Here is a 23,130-nt window from a genome sequence, read left to right on the forward strand (position 1 = left end):
GACTTGCTCAGATGAAGATGCCCAAATTGAATGAAAGTTGCGTACATATCTGGGGATCACGCATGTAAATTGGCAGATTTTTCTAAATTTTCTACAGCAGGGGCAGCTCAATTTCGTGACAGCAAGAAATCTGTTCCTGCGCAGTAATCCAAATCTAGTATTGACTTTACTATCAAAGACTTTACTTGGCACAACAATGCAATAAAATAAAGATAAGGAGAGGTTGCTACAGTAGTAACAACTTCCAAGACTCAAATATAAAATAAAGTGCAGAAGTAAAATAATGGGTTGTCTCCCATAAGCGCTCTTTAACGCCTTTCAGCTAGGCGCAGAAAGTGTGAATCAAGTATTATCGAGAGATGAAGCATCAACAGAGGAGTTTGGAGTTTTCTCAACTATGCATTGTATCTTATCTATGTAAGTTTCAGAGGCTCCTTTTTCATTACTCTTAGGCTTGCTATTCTCATCAAACAAATTTTCAGGAACAAGCCAACCATAGTTATTTTCTAGAGCTTCATGCATTCCTAGGAGCTTGCAAGGTATTGATGTCTTAATCTCCCCTTCACAATTAACTTTATTAGTGTACTTTAATCTATATTTTTCCATTTTTTCAAGGGTACTAGCAAAGTTGGTATAAGAGCCAAGCATCTTATATTTAATAAAGACTTTTCTAGCCTCTCTTGCTACACCACCAAATTCTTTAAGAAGGGTTTCTAAGACAAAATCTTTCTTTTCTCCTTCCTCCATATCACAGAGTGTAAGAAACATGTGTTGAATTATAGGATTGAGATTAACAAATTTAGTTTCCGACATGTGTACTAAAGAAGCAGCAGCAATTTCATAAGTAGGAGCAAGTTCTACCAAGCGTCTATCTTCAAAATCTTCAGCTGTACTAACATGAGTGAAAAAATCTTCTATATTATCTCTTCCAATTATAGGCCCTCATCCTACCGGTATGTCTTTTAGAGTGTACTTAGGAGGAAACATGATGAAATAAACAAAAGGTAAATAAAGTAAATGCAAGCAACTAATTTTTTTGTGTTTTTAATATGAGAACAAGACAGTAAATAAAGTAAAACTAGCAACTAATTTTTTTGTATTTTTGATATAAGAGCAAACAAAGCAGTAAATAAAGTAAAATAAAGCAAGACAAAAACAAAGTAAAGAGATTGGATGTGGGAGACTCCCCTTGCAGCGTGTCTTGATCTCCTCGGCAACGGCGCCAGAAAAAATGCTTGATGGCGTGTAAGCACACGTCCGTTGGGAACCCCAAGAGGAAGGTGTGATGCGTACATCAGCAAGTTTTCCCTCAGTAAGAAACCAAGGTTATCGAACCAGTAGGAGTCAAGGAACACGTGAAGGTTGTTGGTGGCGGAGTGTAGTGCGGCGCAACACCAGGGATTCCGGCGCCAACGTGGAACCCGCACAACACAATCAAAGTACTTTGCCCCAACGTAACGATGAGGTTGTCAATCTCACCGGCTTGCCGTAAACAAAGGATTAGATGTATAGTGTGGATGATGATGTTTGTTTGCGAAGAACAAGTAAAGAACAAGTATTGCGAGAGATTGTATTTCAGATGTAAAGAATGGACCGGGGTCCACAGTTCACTAGTGGTGTCTCTCCGATAAGATAAACGCATGTTGGGTGAACAAATTACAGTTGGGCAATTGACAAATAAAGAAGGCATAACAATGCACATACATATATCATGATGAGTACTATGAGATTTAATCAGGGCATTACGACAAAGTACATAGACCGCTATCCAAGCATGCATCTATGCCTAAAAAGTCCACCTTCGAGGTTATCATCCGAACCCCTTCCAAGTATTAAGTTGCAAACAACGACAATTGCATTAAGTATGGTGCGTAATGTAATCAACACAAATATCCTTAGACAAAGCATCGATGTTTTATCCCTAGTGGCAACAAGACATCCACAACCTTAGAACTTTCCGTCACCGTCCCGCATTCAATGGAGGCATGAACCCACTATCGAGCATAAATACTCCCTCTTGGAGTCACAAGTATCAACTTGGCCAGAGCCTCTACTAGCAACGGAGAGCATGCAAGAACATAAACAACATATATGATAGATTGATAATCAACTTGACATAGTATTCAATATTCATCGGATCCCAACAAACACAACATGTAGCATTACAAATAGATGATCTTGATCATGATAGGCAGCTCACAAGATCTAACATGATAGCACAATGAGGAGAAGACAACCATCTAGCTACTGCTATGGACCCATAGTCCAGGGGTGAACTACTCACACATCGATCCGGAGGCGATCATGGCGATGAAGAGCCCTCCGGGAGATGATTCCCCTCTCCGGCAGGGTGCCGGAGGCGATCTCCTGAATCCCTCGAGATGGGATTGGCGGCGGCGGCGTCTCTGGAAGGTTTTCCGTATCGTGGCTCTCGGTACAGGGGTTTTCGCGACGAAGGCTTTAAGTAGGCGGAAGGGCAGGTTTTCCGTATCGTGGCTCTGGAAGGTTTTCCGTATCGTGGCTCTCGGTACTGGGGTTTTCGCGACGAAGGCTTTAAGTAGGCGGAAGGGCAGGTTTAGGGGCGACACGAGGGGCCCACACAACAGGGCGGCGCGGCCCCACCCTTGGCCGCGCGGCCCTGGCGTGGCGTCGCCTTGTCGCCCCACTTCGTAATCCTTTCGGTCTTCTGGAAGCTTCGTGCAAAAATAAGACCCTGGGCGTTGATTTCGTCCAATTCCGAGAATATTTCCTTACTAGGGTTTCTGAAACCAAAAACAGCAGAAAACAACAACTGGCTCTTCGGCATCTCATCAATAGGTTAGTGCCGGAAAATGCATAATAATGACATAAAGTGTGTATAAAACATGTGAGTATCATCATAAAAGTAGCATGGAACATAAGAAATTATAGATACGTTTGAGACATATCACTATACAAGTTCTTCCACTCTCTCTCCTCCATTGTTGACTTTGAAGAACTTACCCGATCTCTTGATTCCCCCCATGATTCTTGCTCATTCTTGAGGGATCTAAGAGAGGAGATCTAGATCTACAATCCCCACCAATCCATTCCTCCTCTAAGTGAGAGGAACTCTTGGGATCTAGATCTTGGGATCATTTGTTGATTTCCTCCATTGTTCTTCCTCTCTAATCTCATCCTAGCATTTGTTGCTTGGGTGGGATTTGAGTGTGAAGGATTTGAACACCTCTAATGTTCTTGCTTTGCATCATTGCATAGTATTGAGCTCTCCACCACGATTAGTTCGAGTGAGAGACCGTGAGCTTGTTACTCTTGGATGGTGACCTCCTAGTTGGCTTGGTTGGTGTCCCGGTGACCTCTTTGTGGAAGATTGTGAAGGGGCCCGGGATTCTCCTTCGTGGAGCTTGTGAAGTGGTTGTGGAGCTTGCCATCTCCGGAGTGGAGGAAAAGCTAACCATAAGGAAAGGGCCATTATCCTTCGTGGTTTTGGCTCGGAGAAGAAGGTGAGCCTTCGTGGCGTTGGGGAATCCTTCGTGGGACCCCCACCTCTCCAAACGTGACGTACCTTCTTGCAAAGGAAGGGAACACGGGAATACATCTTTGTCTCCGCATGCCTCGGTTATTTTTATAACCGAGCTTACTTTCCTTGTGATAGCCATCGTGCTTGAAGTACATATATCTTGCTATCACTTGTGCTACATACATCTTGTACATATCTTGTTTAGCTCTAGTTGTTGTTGTTGCACTTAGTTGAGCCTAGCTTATTTAGGATTTGTGCTTGTGAAATAAACGTTAGTTTAATTCCGCATTCTTACAAGCCTAATCTGTAAGAGTTTTTAAATGCCTATTCACCCCCCCCCTCTAGGCGACATCTCGTCCTTTCAATTTTTTAAAATTTCCCACCTTATCTACCCTTCTCCACCTTATCCCCTCTTCCTCTTCCACTTTTCCACCTTCTCCTCTGCACTTTTCCACCTTCTTTTCTACTTCTCTTTCATTTCTCCACCTTCTCCTCTCCTCCTCTTCCACCTTCTTCTCTCATCCTCTTCCACTTCTTCCCATTCTCCCCAAAGACGAGTACCACCTTTAGCAACCACCTCCTCTCCGACGGTGACCACCTCCTCTCCAATGATGTTGAGCACCTCCGACGCCCTGCTCCTTCGCCCACATCAGGCGCCCTGATCCTCCACCCACATCCGGTGCCCTGCTCCGCCTCCGTCGAAACCTGCTCTGATGCCATGCTTCGCCACCGCCGACGCCGGCTCCGACGACCTCCTACTGGCCATCTCCTCTCGTCAACGCCACAAGGAGATGACATGGACTCGATTGCTTTCTTTTATTTTTTAGGGTGTTTTATGTAAAATCAGGTGGACGCTGGGCAATGGTCCTATCTTTTTTTAAAAATTGCAAAAAATCACACTAGCATCAGACCTTACCGACGCACACGACTAGTACTTCAGTGGCAGCGTCTAGACCCGCACGCGACTAGGACCTGCCATACTAGTCGCGTGTCGGGTACACACGCGACTGGTAAGACTTACCACTGTTGAGGTGGCCCGGGATTGGTAGCCAAAAATGACACGCGACTGGTACACTTTTCTGTACTAGTGCGAGGAGCACCCAGAGGGGTTCCTGGGCCAGTGCATCGCTGAGAGCTCCTCGTTCGAGGAGACGGACAAGTTCCTCGAGCAGTGGTTGGAGATGGAGCACCGCCACGAGGAGGCCGAGCGCGCATGCCACCTTAGATTTTTCGTCGACCTGGAGGACGATGGCGGCGCCGGCCCGTCGAACAGACCACGCAGGCACGTCGATGCCCGCCGCCGAAGCAGGAGCCTGACAACGACTAGGACGTCTACGCGGCGGTGATGTACCGACGCCTAGGCCTCGGCCATAGCCACCATTAATTTTAGCTTTTAAATTTCTATGTCTTTTTCCAAATTTTGTACAAACTGTCGCTGAACTATCTAAATCATTTTTTTAATAAATTCAATGTTTGAATTATTTTATGGAGAACACGGCTAGGAGTCACCCCCCACCACCCCCATTGTCATTTAAAGCCCTTCTATAGAAGCCGAAATACAGCTACGTCGGATGCTGTATGGGGATCCTAGTACACTTACAGCTAGTGCTGAAATGGAAGGGCTATTTTGGAGCTAACACTTACAGCCACCACTGGAGGTCGACACGTAACGGCTGCGATCTTCCTGAAGTAGCCCAACAAGCCGACATGGGATGGAAACTACTGTACATGAAGACGGAACCTACAAAGATGAAAGCAGTGGCTTTGATGCATCCATCTTTACTTTTCCTGTAGCATGAACGATAAGGAGCTGAGTGGAGGCTGTAGCCTGTAGGAGGTATCCGGGAGAAGAAGCTTAATTAATACCATTGCTGCACATGTGAGAGGCGACGGAGGGAGGAGCAAGAGGAAGAAGAACCAGAGGGTTTTGCTAAAGATGGAAGCGGAGACGGCCGTCTTCCCAGACTTGTCGGATTTTGAGTTCTTCATGATCATACTCCAAAATACCTGGGAAAAACTGGTAGGTACATAGTACATCCTAGTTGGATATGATCTCCTCGCTGTTTTCTACACTTTGATATCTGAAGTTTTGTCGGTTAAACTTTGAACGCTGCTTGAGCTTGATCCTTGCTGCAGAGGGTGCCTGACAAGTTCGCCAAGTTGCTGGACGGGCAAGAGCCCCGTGAAGTGAAGCTGCGGGAGGCAAGCGGCGGTCGTCGCCTGTGGGACGTGGCTGTGCTGTTCGACGGCGAAGGCCACATGTACCTGGAGCGCGGCTGGCAGCCGTTCGCCCGTGCTCACGACATTGGGCTCGGGAACTTCCTCGTCTTCAGTTACGATGGCGACGCCGTTCTCACAGTCAAGGTGTTCGACGGAAGCATGTGCCGCAGACACTACCACGACGACGACGACACCAGTACACACGCTTCTTCTTTCTCTTCTAGTATGTCTTAGCTTGCAAGAACAGAATTAAGAAGGATGATTTCGCATTTGGCCAGACACAGGCAGTGGAACCAGCAGCCACAGCGGCACCAACAACAGCATGGACAGTGTCAGCAACGACATCAGCAGCAGCAGCACGGCGGAGATGAAGATGGACGACGCGCTGACGTCGCAGTTCACGGTCACGCTGAAACCGAGCCACCTGGGCGACAGGCAGAAGCAGTACCTGGTAATGAGACGCTGAGAACATCATGTACAATTACTAGCTCAGTTGTGCTAATTCCTTGCCTTGGCGGTGCAGAACGTGCCGCCGGCGTTCCAGAACGCGCACGGGTACGACAGGAGGAGAGAGGTGGTGCTGCGGATGCGCGGGGAGAAGTGGAGCGTGTCCCTGAAGCACAACGTCCGGGCGGATGGCAAGACCCGCGCGACGCTCAGGTATGGGTGGCACCAGTTCTGCGTCGACAACGGCCTCGGCGTCGGCGACGTCTGCTTCTTCCGTGCGCTGCGCGGGGTAGGGGTAGGCGACGACCACGCACTCAAGGTGGAGGTGCGCAAGCGAGATGACACCTTCCTGGAATGATAGGCGCGGCGCCATGGGCGGTGGATGCCGATTTGTGTTTGTAGGCTTTCAGTTCAGGATTTGTTAGCTGCTGCTGCTAGTAACCACTGTGTTCGTGGTGTGACTTGGTCTGAAGCACCAGTTATCTGTACTACCTGTTTGTAAAATTTCTGCTCTGTTCGTGTGCCATTTAGATGCCTGCTATGTGTTGTCTGTCTGTAAACTTTGTCGGTTTTGTGTTTGCGTTTGTGGACTTTCAGTTCCAGGATTTGTTAGCTGTTGTTGCTAGTAACCACTGTGTTCGTCGTGTGACTTGGACTTGGTCTGTGACCATTTATCTGTACCTGTTTGTAAAATTTGGTCTGTTCGTGTGCCATTTAGACTTTAGAGGGTCTGCTTGTGGTTTAACTAGTTTCCAATGGATGAAACACTCTCGCATCTCAGGCCTTGTTTGGTAGGAGTGTACTACTGAGTATCTGAGAGTATTTTTGTAAGTGTATTGGGTGAAAACACTCTTGTCACCCAAAACACTTTATTACACTACAATCCCCTTCATTATCAATACTCTCCGCTGATTCATCTGTTTGGAAGGTAGGGGTGATTCTACAAGTAACTTGCTCAAAAGAATAAAAATATCACAAACAGAAAATCATTATGAAGCGGAGATTGAAACTCGTGAGAATGCTCACGTGGTGCAATCGAAAGGCTACAAAAATTAATCAATCAGCCCGGAGCGCTGTTTGTGCCGTAGTGCTCTTTGTGTAACCAACCAGCTAGGTGCACTCTGTGTCGTAAGGATGGACCAAGGTGCAGCGCGGTGGAAGCACAGGAGGTCGGCGGCGGCAGGAGAGAAGAAGTCGTCAGCTGTAGCGGAGGTGGAGAAGAAGTTGACAGCGGCCAGAGCGCGCTCCGCTGCGCCGACAGAGCATTGAGTTTTGAGGCGAGTAAAAAACGCGAGGTACCTGGAGCGTTTCCGATCCACTCCTTTCCCGGCGTGGTTTCTGGTGTTTCGTGGGTTTCAACCTAACTAAAACCGGGCTGCCAAACGATCTGTCGAGTGTTTTGGGGAGTATCGGGTTAGGCCGGGATAAAACACTTAAATCCACTTGTAAACCTGCCTACCAAACAGGGCCTCAGGGGACTGAATCACCCGTCTACAAGGGCTGCAATTAGGGCACTTATTCACTGCATGCGCTGCAAAATGATATCAGTATGCAGGACTCCAAATTGACTGCTTTCATGGACAGTATTACTGTAGAAATGAGATTGCAGGGACTCTTTTCGACTCCCATGCCGCGATCGATGCTGATGGTACAAAGGGGCTAGTCCTGCTGCTTTGGCGTTCGGACTGCTATAATGCAGACAACATTTCTGTCCGGAACTTCTCCATCACCGTAGTTTTTCGCCGGTGGGTGGCTTACCGCCTTGGACGGTGTAATAATGGTGTATGGGCCACATGATTTGACAAATCTCAATTTCATGAAACGGAGGGAGTAATACATATGTTGGAACTGACACACCTAAAAACTACTTAACTTAGACCCCAACCCCCAGCTTCCTGACGCCCAGGATTTTTGTGTTCAACCAGATCATATGAACTGCATCCTCAGCTTTCTCAGGGTGCTCCTTCAGGTAAGCTTCTGTAGCACGCCCACTATGCGAGGTCGAAGAGAATGTTTTCCAGGTTGTGATCCAACTGACAGACGTGCAGTTCAGTCCGGCATAAGCAACGGGAGGATCTTCATTTATGATCAAGAGAGCTCTGAACTGATCCACAGGCTCCAAAATCTGGTCTTTGAATAGCACTCTCCATGTTCGCAGATAGGATAGAATCATTTCCCACAACTACTTCATGGATATCTAAGTTTTTCGGTTAACAACTAAATTGTTCCTACTATTCCAAATGCTCCATATAACAGCAGATGGAATGATATTAAGTTGTGGGTATTTTTTGATTGCACAAGCATTTAGAAGCTAAGGAAAAGAAATCAGTAATCATCGCATTAAAGACTTCGAAAACATCCAGTGCATTCTAAAGGTTTCTTTACATAAAGTGCATAAAACATCCAGCTGTTCTATAGATACCAAGCAATCATAGAACCAGTGATTGACCGATTCTATTTCTTTACATAAAGTGCATTCTAAAGGTTTCTTTAGAACCCTCTCTTCCTCAGATTATCCCTAGTCATAATCTTCTTCTGGGAGAGAAGCCATAAGGAAACTTGGGCTCTAGGTGGGCTCCTAAGATCCCACACAGGAGGCAAATAGACTTGTTCAACCCCTATATAATTAATTATGGCATATAAATATTTTGAAGAATAAATCACATTTGATTCATACTTTCAAATTAGTTGATCCTCTGAGTCAAAAAAAAAACTTTATTGATCTCTAGTATCTCTATGCACCGCTCCATCATCGGAGTAGTTCTCCTAAAAGTGCACAATAATTGTTGCCCATCCCACAAGTTAGCTATAGTCTGGGTTTGCTGATTAACCACAAAAAAAATATCCCAATACTGGATAGCAGGAGGTGCATTACCAAATCAAATGTCCTCCTAAATCTAACAGACCTACCATTTCCAACCTTCCATTTATAACCGAACTTTGCTTCCCTAGATGCCCACACCATTCATTTCCAGAAAATAGATGGATTGGCATCTTGGCAACAAAGGATATTAGGGTTCCTAGTATTATATTTAACATCTATACATTTTCTCAAGAGACAACCTTCCCCCTCGATACATCTTTTTTGTCCAGAGCCTATCAAGCAAATATTCAAAGCCTACAAGTTTTGGCGAGATGGGTGTCTGGTCGGAGTTGTATACAAGCCTTCTATTGTGGCACAACATCAGCGTGTTTCCCCATAATGGTACAGTCCGTGCCGTTTTTCTGTTTTCGTTTCAAATTTACTCCACATAGAGTCCGTGTCCGTTTATTTTGTTAAACATAGGTATAAACCTTTCTTCCTTTGGCATAGAACTTGCCTGCTAAACTAGCTAATTCTTGCTCTATGGGCTGCTCAAATAGGAAGTATTGGAGTGCTTTTTCGTGCACCGTGCTAGAAAAATTCCGCAGTGCGACATATTGTTACGCCAAGTATATGAGTGCTTTGTGGTGTACCATTGTGAAGAAATTTATTGTAGCTACAATTTCATGAAAAATAGTACAAAAAAGAGGGTTAAAAAATCAAAGAGAGAGAGAGAGAGAGGTGGCTAAATGTTACACCAAGTTTGTTGTTTGCACTAGTAGATTGAGAAATCTTGTGCCCGTTGATATTGAGTTGTTTGCTAGTGTGTCTCCTTGTGCATTGCAACACAAGCATAACTCCGACATACCTCATATTTGAGCTTATTTTCAGAGTTGCATTTGCCCCATTTATCTCTACTGTATGTGTTTACGTGGGTTTAAGTCATACGATCAATACTAGGATTTGTGAATTGGTGTTGTTAGGTATCCAAACCAAGCCCTACCATATATCCTTGGTTTGTTGTGTGTTAGTTTTCTCTTGGTATTCGCTTCGGCTCATCCATGCATGTTCTGACTATACAAGTTGGTATGCTATCTTAATTCAATTTGGAAAGGTAAGATATATTGGCTTTTTATGTTTTGAGTGAGTTGTGAGAGTTCCACCATGAACTTTATTTTGCTTGCACGAACCTAGTAATCATGTCTACTAGTGATGTTAATGTGCAACGGAAAAAGGATCCTACATAAGTGGTGCAATGGAACTAGTATGAAGCTTTGCATCATCACTTGAAGATCAAGATAAATAATGTTGTTGAACCCATTCAATCAGGTTTGCATCAGTGTACAGATGAAAGTGTATGAGGTCACTGGCATGGCTGCACAAACACAAACTCAAGTGGCAGGAATTGAAACATCCCTCACTGATTTGCCACGAGTTGTGGCTGAATTGAGGACTCTCGTTGAACGACAGCACCCGCAACACCATGATGATGCTAGTGTTCATGGTGACAATGAGGGTGATGATGTTGCTTATGCACGAGAGCCGCAAGGGGCTCAACACCATTATATTGTTGCGCTGGTTGATCATGGCCATGGTGTTGGTCATGGCAACGGTGATGGTGGGTATGACCAATGCTGGTGTCGCGCCCGTAGGTTGTAGATTTTATGCCTTTGCTCCATGAAATAATTTTAGTAATTTTGATGTCCACCATGCTAACTGCGAGGAGGACGGACTAGACAAACCAAAATTTTCAATTCCCAGATTTAAGGGCTCTCCTGATGTTGAAGAATACCTTATTTGGGAGCTAAAGATAGAAAAGTTATGGCATATCCATGAGTACACTGATGTCTACGCACGCTTCTATTATTGTAGACAGTGTTGGGCCTCCAAATGCAGAGGTTTGAAGAACAACAAAAAGTTTCCCTTAAGTGGATCACCCAAGGTTTATCGAACTCAGGGAGGTAGAGGTTAAAAATATCCCTCTCAAGCAACCCTGCAATTACGATACAAGAAGTTTCTTGTGTCCTCAACACACCCAATACACTTGTCAGATGTATATATGCACTAGTTCGGCGAAGAGATAGTAAAATGCAAGTGATATGGATGAATATGAGTGGTAATAGCAATCTGAAATAAATATGGTAGCAAGTAAACATGCAGTAAAACAGTAAATAAATGGTGATTCAATGTTTGGAAACAAGGCCTAGGAAAATACTTTCACCAATGGTCACTCTCAACAATGATATCATAAAAGAATATAAATATAAGCGCTTCACTATGCTACTCTGAACTACTCTCCGGTTGGATAATGAACACTAATTCACCGCGTAGGGCTGCAAAAGCAAACCTTAAAGATGTATTTGCAAGTACCAATGAACACCCCACGCTGCCACTTTGAGCATTCATAGGAGGTACTAACACACCATAATTTCATAGAAACATCCAACTCAAATCATAATTCAGTGCACAAGTATTCTGTGAAATATAGCCTAAGAGACCCACACGTTGCACACACTATCACCTTTACACATGTGGGACAAGGAGTCTCCAAAGATCACATAAGTAAAATCCACTTGAATAGCATAACGACATCTAGATTACAAAGCTCATGATCACATAAAGATCACACCATGGAAGAGAGAGATAAACCACATAGCTACCGGTAGAGCCCTCAACCCCGGGGGAGAACTACTCCCTCCTCATCATGGGAGTCAGCAACGGCGATGGAGATGGCGGTGGAGTCGATGGAGATGGCTCCGAGGGAAATTCCTCATCCCGGCAGGGTGCCGGAAGAGAGACTTCTATCCTCTGGATCTTGTCTGCGACAACGGTGGAGCTACGGAACTTTTCGTGGATGGAGGCCGATTGATTTAGGGTTTTTGCGTCGAAGCGAATTTATAGGCGGAAGGGTGAGATCGGTGGCCACCTGGGTGGCCCACACCATGCCTAGGCGCGGGTCAGGGCCTGGTCACGCCTAGGGTAGGTGTGGCCACCCTGCGCCTCTTCTTTGTCTCCCCTCTGGACTCTGTCTTCATTACGGTAAAATATTGACTTTGGATTTTGTTTCGTCCAATTCCGAGAATATTTTCTATACAACTTTTCTGAAATACAAAACAGCAGAAAATAGGGAACTGACACTGTGGCATCTTGTTAATAGGTTAGTGCCGGAAATCATATAAAAGTGCATCGAAGTGTAATCAAAACATATATAAATTGATGTAAAACAAGCATGGGGCATCAAAAATTACAGATACATTTTAGACGTATCAAGCATCCCCAAGCTTAACTCCTGCTCGTCCTCGAGTAGGTAAGTGATAACAAAATAAATTTTGAGGTGATATGCATCCAACACAATCTTGATCAAGCATGTAAAGCATTGTGAGTTGGGATCTAAGTACTCTAAACATAGGCATGATAGATATAATTCAATAGAACTTAACAACTATGTTATAACATGAAGAGTAACTCAAACAAAGGATCATGAATAATAGTGCATTAAAAGCAACTATTTGTTTATGAGCATAGAGTAGACATAACAAAGTGGTACTCAACATGTTCTTTATGGAATAGAAAAACATAAATGCTAGGACACCTTTAAAGTTCAAAGGATGCCTAGATACAAGTAATTTAAGAACAAGCAATAGCATAATCATGAATCAATCAATAATAATTTTGGGACTATGCACATTGCACTAAGAATGACAACTATGCTCTCTTAATTGGTGCATAAAGTAGAAGATGAAGATTCAACATAAAAGTAAAAGAGAGACTCTTTGCAGAGTAAGCAAGATAAAGAAGTTTTATAAACCTTCCAAAAAGTATGCTACTTATTAGCTTTGAGCTCTCATTGCTTCTATCATAAGCACCTTGAATGGTTAAAGTTAATGTGAGTCAAATATGAGCTATATGCTTGACAAATCACATGTTGAAAATCTCATGCCCCTTGAATGCGAGTACCTAAACCTCATGCTGCTCAACTTAGGTCCCAAATAAGTGCTTGTCATTGTAAGTATACATGTATCATTGAGAACCGCCAACGGGTACCTCTTGCGCGATGATATGGAAGTACTCTTGTAGGAGCAATCCCATGCCAAAATGGTAAGACAAACAGACAATGAGCATCTCAACAATTTTTTATTTACTATGGGTATAGCTTTTTATTGAAAATGCTTCATAGAATGATCACTATGGTTTAGCTGTAAATTTCCACCATGAATGATGCATGGCTTAGATTAGCGGCCCGAGTGTTTCTCTAACTCATGTACAAACTCCATGTACTTATAAATTTTCATTTTATTTCGCACCGCTAGACATCCATAAACAAAAGAACATAACATCACCTAAATATAAGTGCAATGTTGAAAGTGTTCCCCATGAAAGCAGGGTTATACTAACTCCCAACTGAATTTTCCAAACATATAAACTTCATAACATAGACACAATGATCAAATTTATTAAGTGCAAGAAAATAAATGTGCCATCAAGTTTGTGAGAGCTTTACTGACTAATTTTCTCATGCCAAACTTTAATTTGAAAGATAAATAAAAACATGATGAGCATACTTGGAATAGCAATAATGCTATTAGGTAGATAGGGTGTAAACAATTGGCAAACTTTAGTTTAATGGTGGTTGGATGCACGAGTAGAGTTCATACTCAGTACAGGCGAAAGCTAGCAAAAGACTGGGAGCGGCCAACTAAGAGGGCAATAATGGTCATAATCATGCATAGTGACAAAACATTGTCAATCAAAGCATAAAGTGATATTACAAGTAAAAAACTAAATGATCATAGAGTCTTTAGTTAACTGATTATAGTCATAACATGGTATACGCATGCGCCAAGTCAACCCAATAAAGCATCAAAGGAGAATACCATAATATTATGCATTTATGATAGAAACAACACATGATTCTTTCAATGACACATTATGAACTCTCAGCCATTTGAAACAAGTCATGCTACAACAGTAAATACTAAGCATATGACAAGAATAACATCCAACATGACATATCAAAGTATATGCCACAGTCTAGACAAGTTTCCTTTTGCATCACTATAGTCATGACATATTTTACTCGTATCCAACACCAATCAACTTATTTGAAATAGCTCTTAGAGATGAAATACAATATGGACCAGAGAGCTAATCATTCAAAAATAAAGAATACTAACGAGCTCTGAAAAAAATTCGAGTGAAAGAAAAAGAGCTAAACGCAGTACTAGAAAACTAGAACACTCGCAGAACAATAAGAGCGAAAACTAGAGCGTTCTATACAATTAAAATGGAGCGTGTCTCTCTCCAAAATAAATGTGACGGGATACAACCATATGCTACAAAAAATAAAAATAAACTAAAATAATAAAAAAGACGCTCCAAGAACAACACATAGTGTATGAAGCAAAAAAAATATAGCGCATAGAGAGATGACATGTTGCTTTGTTGATGAAGAGGGGATGCCTTGGGCATCCCCAAGCATTGACGCTTGTACCTCTTGGATATTTCCCAAGCTTGAGATTTTGCCATTCTTCATCTCATCACATCATTCTTCTCTCCCTACACTTGAAAACTTCCTTCATACAAAACTTCACATAATTCTCTATTAGCAGCATTAGTACAATCAAAATAAACAAATCCACTTGGTTTCAGTTCTAACATATATCAAACATGTATTAGAGAATTAGCTACTGTAGTAACTCTTAAAAAAAGCTCTTTGATCAAAAGAAATCAAAATGAAAGAGATTTAAGAGACAAATGCAAATAGTGGTAGAAATCTGTCAAAACAGAACAACAGGTAGAGATCGATTTTTCCGAAAACCTTTTGTTGCTCATCTCGAAAAGTGGTCAACTAACGAAAGTTAGATAATAACCAGGGGCATATGCATAAACAATGGAAGCTCAAAATTCCTCTCTGGCTATTTATACGATTTTTTATGGTAACAGCACATAATCTGTTTTCAGGACAGCAAGTTTCCCAAATCTTACTTTCTTCCTATTAGAGGCTATTATTGGCACAAAAACGAAATAAAAATGACAAGGAGAGGTTATTACAGAGGTAATAACTTCCAAGACTCAACAAAAAAAATTACAGAAATAAAACAATGGGTTATCTCCCATAAGCGCTTTTCTTTAACGCCTTTCAGCTAGGCTTAGTAATTTAAGAAGATGCTAACATAAGAAATATGAATTGAAGTAAAAGAGAGCACCAAGAAGCAAATATAAAACAAATTTAATTATAAACCACTTCCTATGCATGAATCTTGTACACAAATAAATTCACAAAGAACAAAGTGACAAGCATAGGAAGATAAAACAAGAGTAACTTCAAAACTTTCAGCATATATAGAGGTATTTTATTACCAGGAAAACTTCTACAACCATATTTTCCTCCCACATAATAATTTTCAGTAGCATCATGAATAAACTCAACAATATAACTATCACATAAAACATTCTTATCATGAGCTACATGCATAAAATAATTATTACTCCCCACATAAGCATAGTCATTCTTATTAATCGTAGTGGGAGCAAATTCAACAAAATAGCTATCATTATTATTCTCATCACCATAATCATCAAATATAGGAGGCATTGTAATCATAATTAATTTTCTCCTCAATAGTAGGTGGCCTGAAAATAACATAATCATCATATATTGGAGGCATAGTATCATCATAGCAAATTTCCTCCTCTAAAGTTGGGGGACTAAAAAGATAATTGTCATAAAAACTAGCTTTTCCAAGCTTAGACTTTTCATAGCATTAGCAATAATGGTGTTCAAAGAATTCATACTAATAACATTGCTACCAGCATGCAAGTAAAGTTTCATAGGTTTTTTTTAATTTTCTCTTCAAACACCTCATGTCCTAACTCAAGATAAATACTATAGAGCTCTCTAATATTTGTTTGTTGTTTTCCATTAAGCCTAACTAGTGAAAATAAAAACAAGAAACAAAAAGATGTAATTGCGGAATCTAAAGGAAATAACTTTGAGCACTCAACAGCAACTAGAAAACTTAGTAGCCAGAGGATGTGAGTACCTTTTACCTTACCTCCCCGGCAACGGTGCCAGAAAAGATCTTGATGTCTATGCACGCTTCTATTCTTGTAGACAGTGTTGGGCCTCCAAGTGCAGAGGTTTGTAGAACAGCAGCAAGTTTCCTTTAAGTGGATCACCCAAGGTTTATCGAACTCGGGGAGGTAGAGGTCAAAGATATCCCTCTCAAGCAACCCTGCAATTACGATACAAGAAGTCTCTTGTGTCCCCAACACACCCAATACACTTGTCAGATGTATAGGTGCACTAGTTCGGCGAAGAGATAGTAAAATGCAAGTGATACTGATGAATATAAGTGGTAATAACAATCTGAAATAAATATGACAATGATTTCTACGCACGCTTCTATTCCTGTAGACAGTGTTGGGCCTCCAAGAGCAGAGGTTTGTAGAACAGCAGCAAGTTTCCGTTAAGTGAATCACCCAAGGTTTATCGAACTCAGGGAGGTAGAGGTCAAAGATATCCCTCTCAAGCAACCCTGCAATTACGATACAAGAAGTCTCTTGTGTCCCCAACACACCCAATACACTTGTCAGATGTATAGGTGCACTAGTTCGGCGAAGAGATAGTGAAATACAAGTGATATGGATGAATATGAGTGGTAATAACAATCTGTTTAAAATATGGCAGCAAGTAAACATGCAGTAGAACAGTAAATAAACGGAGTTTCGATATTCGGAAACAAGGCCTAGGGATCATACTTTCACTAGTGGACACTCTCAACATTGATCACATAACCGATTAAACAAATACTACTTTCTCTACACCCTCTTGTTGGATGACAAACACCATTCATTGTGTAGGGCTACAAGAGCTCCCTCAAGCCGGAGTTAACAAGCTCCACAACATTCGGTGTTCATATTTAAGTAACCTTAGAGTGCATAATAAACCATTGCAATTATACCGAGTACTAACATAGCATGCACACTGTCACCGTCAGGCTATGAAAGAGGGAATAGATCACAACAATACTATCATAGTAATAGTTAACTTCATAATCTACAAGAGATTACAATCATAACCTATGCCAAGTACTACATGATGCACACACTGTCAACATTACATCATGAAGGAGGAATAGAATACTTTAATAACATCACTAGAGTATCACATAGATGATATTCAACTAGATCACAAAGCTCATGATCACATAAAGATCACATGGGAGAGAGAGATGAACCACATAGCTACGGTACAGCCCTTAGCCTCGGAGGAGAACTACTCCCTCCTCATCATGGGAGACAGCAGCGTTGATGAAGATGGCGGTGGTGTCGATGGAGATGCCTTCCGGGGGCAATTCCCCATCCCGGCGGCGTGCCGGAACAGAGACTTCTGTCCCCCGAATCTTGGCTTCGCGATGGCGGCGGCTCTGGAACTTTTCTCGTATCGTGGCTTATTGCGATAGGGTTTTCGCGATGGAGGCTTTATATAGGCGGAAGGGCAGCCTCGGGAGAGCCAGAGGGTGGCCCCACCATAGGGGGGCGCCCCCCCCTTGGCCGCGCCGCCTTGTGGGGTGGCCCCCTGGCTCCCCTCTGGCCCCTCTTCGGTGCTCTGGAAGCTTCCGGGAAAAAAAAGATACTAGGCGTTGATTTCGTCCAATTCCGAGAATATTTCCTTTGTAGGATTTCTGAAATCAAAAACAGCAGAAAACAAGAACTGGCACTTCGGCATCTCGTCAATAGGTTAGTTCCGAAAAATGCATATAAATGATGTAAAGTGTGTATAAAACATATGTGTATCATCATAAAAGTAGCATGGAACATAAGAAATTATAGATACGTTGGAGACGTATCAGACAACAAGTAAACATGCAGTAAAATAGTAAATAAACGGTGATTTGATGTTTGGAAACAAGGCCTAGGGATCATACTTTCATTAGTGATCACTCTCAACAATGATATCATAAAGGAATATAAATATAAACACTTCACTATGCTACTCTGAACTATTCTCCGGTTGGATAACGAACACTAATTCACCGCGTAGGGCTGCAAAAGCAAACCTTAAAGATGTATTTCCAAGTACTAATGAACACCCCAAGCTGTCACTTTGAGCATTCATAGGAGGTACTAACACACCATAATTTCATAGAGACATCCAACTCAAATCATAATTCAGTGAACAAGTATTCTGTGAAATATAGCCTAAGAGACCCACATGGTGCACACACTATCAGCTTTACACACGTGGGACAAGGAGTCTCCGGATATCACATAAGTAAAATCCACTTGAATAGCATAACGACATCTAGATTACAAAGCTCATGATCACAGAAAGATCACACCATGGGAGAGAGAGATAAACCACATAGCTACCGGTAGAGCCCTCAGACCCGTGGCATAACTACTCCATCCTCATCATGAGAGTCAGCAACGGCGATGGAGATGGCGGTGGAGTCGATGGAGATGGCCCCGGGGGAAATTCCTCGTCCCGGCAGGGTGCTGGAACAAAGACTTCTGTCCCCCAGATCTTGTTTGCGATGGCGGCGGAGCTACGAAACTTTTCATGGATGGAGACCGATTGATTTAGGGTTTTTTTGCATCGAATGGAATTTATAGGAGGAAGGGCGAGGTCGGCGGCCGCCTGGGTGGCCCACACCATGCCTAGGCGCGGGCCAGGGCCAGGCCGCGCCTAGGGTAGGTGTGGCCACCTTGCGCCTCCTCTTTGTCTCCCCTCTGGGCTCTGTCTTCGTTACGGTAAAATATTGACTTCAATTCGGCTTTTGTTTCATCCAATTCCGAGAATATTTCCTGTACAACTTTTCTGAAATACAAAACAGGGAACTGTCATTGTGGCATCTTGTTAATAGGTTAGTGCCGAAAATCATATAAAAGTGCATCGAAGTGCAAGCAAAACATATATGATCGAATTGATTTAAAACAAAGCATGGAGCATCAAATTATAGATACGCTTGAGACGTATCATACACCGAGGATAGAAAAAACAAGTTAGCTTCTTCGAAATTTGATGGCTATGATTTGCGTTGGTGGGATAGCCTTATGCGTACTAGGCACGAAGATGAACCCGCCAAATGTTACATGGAGAACTATGAAGGAAGTGATGCGGGAAAATTTTATTCCCGTTCACTCTATGATAAATTGCAGCACTTGAAGCAAAACTCCAAATCTATGGATGATTATTTTCAGGAGATGGAGGAGATGATGCAGCGCGCACGGGTGCGTGAATAACCCGAGCAAGCTTTGTAGCAATTTTCATCTGGTTTAACATTTAAGATCAAGAATATTGTTCGTCATTAGAAATATCATGACATGAATGATTTGTTGCATCATGCACGGGAAACTCAAGCCCAATTGGCTGAAGAATCCCAATATAATGCTTGTACTATCAAAGTGCGCGGTCATTTTACACCACGTTCAGCTGGTAGTGCGCCTCCACAAAGTACACCTTCTAGTTTTCGTGGTTCTTCATGAAGCAAACCAGAATCTATTGTTTCTAATGGAAATAAAATGGTGCAACCTGCTGACACTGGTTCCTTTATGTGTACAACAAGAAACCGAGATATGGTTTGTCACACATGTGGTGGCAAAGGCCACTTCAAGAAGGATTGTCAGAACATAAAGGTAATGTTAATTAATGATGATAACGAATATGAAATCGGTGATGATGTTGATCATGATTTTGAACATTTGCATGATGAGGGTTATTCTAGTGATGGTGCTCTTGATGCGTATGTGACTCATTATCCTACAATTGTTTGCTCGCAAAAAGTGTTGAATGTTACACCAAATTCTAAAATCGGCGCTGCAATCAGTGTCAAACAAATGTTGTTAGCATGCAAGGTCATCATTGATGGTGGTAGCTGTCGCAATTTGGCTAGTGAAGAGGTATGTGCAAACCTGAAGCTGAAATATTTCCCGCATCCCAATCCATATTATATATAATGAGTGAAAATGGCCATATGAAAGCCAATTACATGGTGCATGTAGAGTTTCGGACTGGACCATACAAAGATACCATTGAATTTGATGGGGTTCCTATGACCGTGTGTCATTTATTGTTGGGCCAGCTGCTTGCGCGTGACGGGGCTTGCAACGGCGCCAGAAAAGTAGCTGCTTGTGACGGTAAAGCACACGTCCGTTGGGAACCCCAAGAGGAAGGTATGATGCGTACAGCAGCGAGTTTTCCCTCAGTAAGAAACCAAGGTTATCGAACCAGTAGGAGATGAAGGCCACGTGAAGGTTGTTGGTGAAGAAGTGTAGTGCGGCGCAACACCAGGGATTCCGGCGCCAACGTGGAACCTGCAAAACACAATCAAAATACTTTGCCCCAACTTAACAGTGAGGTTGTCAATCTCACCGGCTTGCTGAAAACTAAGGATTAAATGTATGTTGTGGAGAATGATGTTTGCTTGCAGAAAACAACAGAGAACAATGATTGCAGTAGGTTGTATTTCAGATGTAAAAGAATGGATCGGGTTCCACAGTTCACTAGTGGTGTCTCTCCAATAAGATAAATAACATGTTGGGTGAACAAATTACAGTTGGGCAATTGACAAATAGAGAGGGCATAACAATGCACATACATATCATGATGACTACTATGAGATTTACTTAGGGCATTACGACAAAGAACATATACCGCTATCCAGCATGCATCTATGCCTAAAAAGTCCACCTTCGGGTTAGCATCCGCACCCCTTCCGGTATTAAGTTGCAAACAACGGACAGTTGCATTAAGTACTTGTCAGTAATGTAAACAATACAAATATCCTTAGACAAAGCATTGATGTTTTATCCCTAGTGGCAACGACATATCCACAACCTTAGAACTTTCTCGTCATTGTCCCAGATTCAATGGAGGCATGAACCCACTATCTAGCATAAATACTCCCTCTTGGAGTTACAAGTATCAACTTGGCCAGAGCCTCTACTAGCAACGGAGAGCATGCAAGATCATAAACAACACATATATGATAGATCGATAATCAACTTGACATAGTATTCCATATTCATCGGATCCCAACAAACACTACAAGAAAAGTTGCCATGGCCGACGAAGTTGAAGTCGCGCCGTGGTTGCTGGTGTACCATGGCCGACGATTTTTGGTCTCTCCGTTGTGCATGTCAAAACGTTTTTTTTCTCGTTTTTGAGGCCACCTAGCCCGACGCAAACGGCCAAAACGTGGCGTATGGTGTCCCGGGACGTGGTGCATCTCGAATTCTCGGGTTCGCCGGCCGAGTCAACGCAAATCCGCACCGCCGAAGGATGTAGGGCCCGGATGGCAGCCTCTAGCCTCTACTAACAACGGAGAGCATGCAAGAACATAAACAACATATATGATAGATTGATAATCAACTTGACATAGTATTCAATATTCATCGGATCCCAACAAGCCACAACATGTAGCATTACAAATAGATGATCTTGATCATGATGAGGCAGCTCACAAGATCTAACATGATAGCACAATGAGGAGAAGACAACCATCTGGCCTCTTGCTATGGACCCATAGTCCAGGAGGTGAACTACTCACACATCGGGTCCGGAGCCCGAGTCGTGGTGATGAAAGAGCCTCCGGGAGATGATTCCCCTCTCGGCCGGGGGTGCCGGAGCGATCGCTGAATCCCCCGAGATGGGATTGGCGGGCACGGCGGCGTCTGCGGGAAGGTTTTCGGTATCGTGGCTCTCGAAGTGCCAGGGGGTTTTCGCGACGAAGGCTTTAAGTAGGCGGAAGGGTAGGTTTAGGGGGGCGACACGAGGCCCCACAAACCGGCGGCCGCGCGGCCCCGAGCACATGGCCGCGCCGCCACAGGCTGTGGCGGCGCCTCGTCAGCCCGCTCGTAATCCCTTTCGGTCGTGGAGCTTCGTGGAAAAAATAAGACCACGGGCGTTGATTTCGTCCAATTCCGAGAATATTTCCTTTGCTAGGATTTACGAAACCAAAAGCAACGAGGAAACAGACAGCGGCTCTTCGGCATCTCGTCAATAGGTTAGTGCCGGAAAATGCATAATAATGACATATAATGTGTATAAAACATGTGAGTATCATCATAAAAGTAGCATGGAACATAAGAAATTATAGATACGTTTGGGGCATTATCAAGCATCCCCAAGCTTAGTTCCTACTGCGCCCTCGAGTAGGTAAACGATAACAAGGATAATTTACGAAGTGACATGCTATCATAATCTTGATCAATACTATTGTAAAGCATATGAGATGAATGCAGCGATTCGAAGCAATGGTGAAGATAATGAGTAAACAAATGAATCATATAGCAAAGACTTTTCATGAATAATACTTTCAAGACAAGCATCAATAAGACTTGCATAAAGAGTTAACTCATAAAGCAATAGATTCTTAGTAGAAAGCTTTGAAGCAACACAAAGGAAGATATAAGTTTCAGCAGTTGCTTTCAACTTCAACATGTATATCTCATGGATAATTGTCAACACAAGTAATATAACAAGTGCAATAGGTAAACATGTAAGAATCAATGCACACAGTTGATACTAGTGTTTGCTTCGAAGATAGAAAGAAGTAGGTAAAGCCGACTCAACAATAAAGTAGAAGATAGGCGCCGCGGAGGGAAGCATGGATTACTATTTTTGTGCTAGAGCTTTTCATTTTGAAAACATAGAAACAATTTTGTCAACGGTAGTAATAAATCATATGTGTTATGTATAAGACATCCTATAAGTTGCAAGCCTCATGCATAGTATACCAATAGTGCTCGCACCTTGTCCTAATTAGCTTGGATTAACATGGATTATCATTGCATAGCATATGTTTCAATCAAGTGTCATCAAAGGGGTACCTCTATACACTTTGTACAAAGGTCTAAGGAGAAAGCTCGCATTGGTTTTCGCTTTTGATTATTCTCAACTTAGACATCCATACGGGACAACATGAACAGATAATGGACTCCTCTTTAATGCATGGCATTCAACAACGAATAATATTCTCATAAGAGATTGAGGATTAATTCTTAGCGAAACTTCCACCATGGATCATGGCTTTAGTTAGCGGCCCAATGTTCTTCTCTAACAATATGCATACTCAAACCATTTGATCATGAAAATCGCCCTTACTTCGAGACAAGACGAACATGCATAGCAACTCACATGATATTCAACAAAGGT

The 23,130-nt window shown here is 42.7% G+C and overlaps 1 protein-coding gene across 1 annotated transcript; it reads left to right on the forward strand.

Moving 5' to 3' along the window:
- Nucleotides 1–5,435: 5,435 nt before the first annotated feature.
- On the forward strand, nucleotides 5,436–6,524 carry LOC124672338 (B3 domain-containing protein Os03g0212300-like). Its single transcript, XM_047208582.1, has 4 exons — nucleotides 5,436–5,519; nucleotides 5,636–5,915; nucleotides 6,004–6,170; nucleotides 6,243–6,524. The coding sequence occupies exons 1-4, from the start codon at nucleotides 5,436–5,438 to the stop codon at nucleotides 6,522–6,524; spliced, it is 813 nt and encodes a 270-aa protein (XP_047064538.1).
- Nucleotides 6,525–23,130: the final 16,606 nt, after the last annotated feature.

The sequence above is a fragment of the Lolium rigidum genome, chromosome 7 (assembly GCF_022539505.1).
Source record: "Lolium rigidum isolate FL_2022 chromosome 7, APGP_CSIRO_Lrig_0.1, whole genome shotgun sequence".
In the NCBI taxonomy this organism is placed as follows: Eukaryota; Viridiplantae; Streptophyta; class Magnoliopsida; order Poales; family Poaceae; genus Lolium; species Lolium rigidum.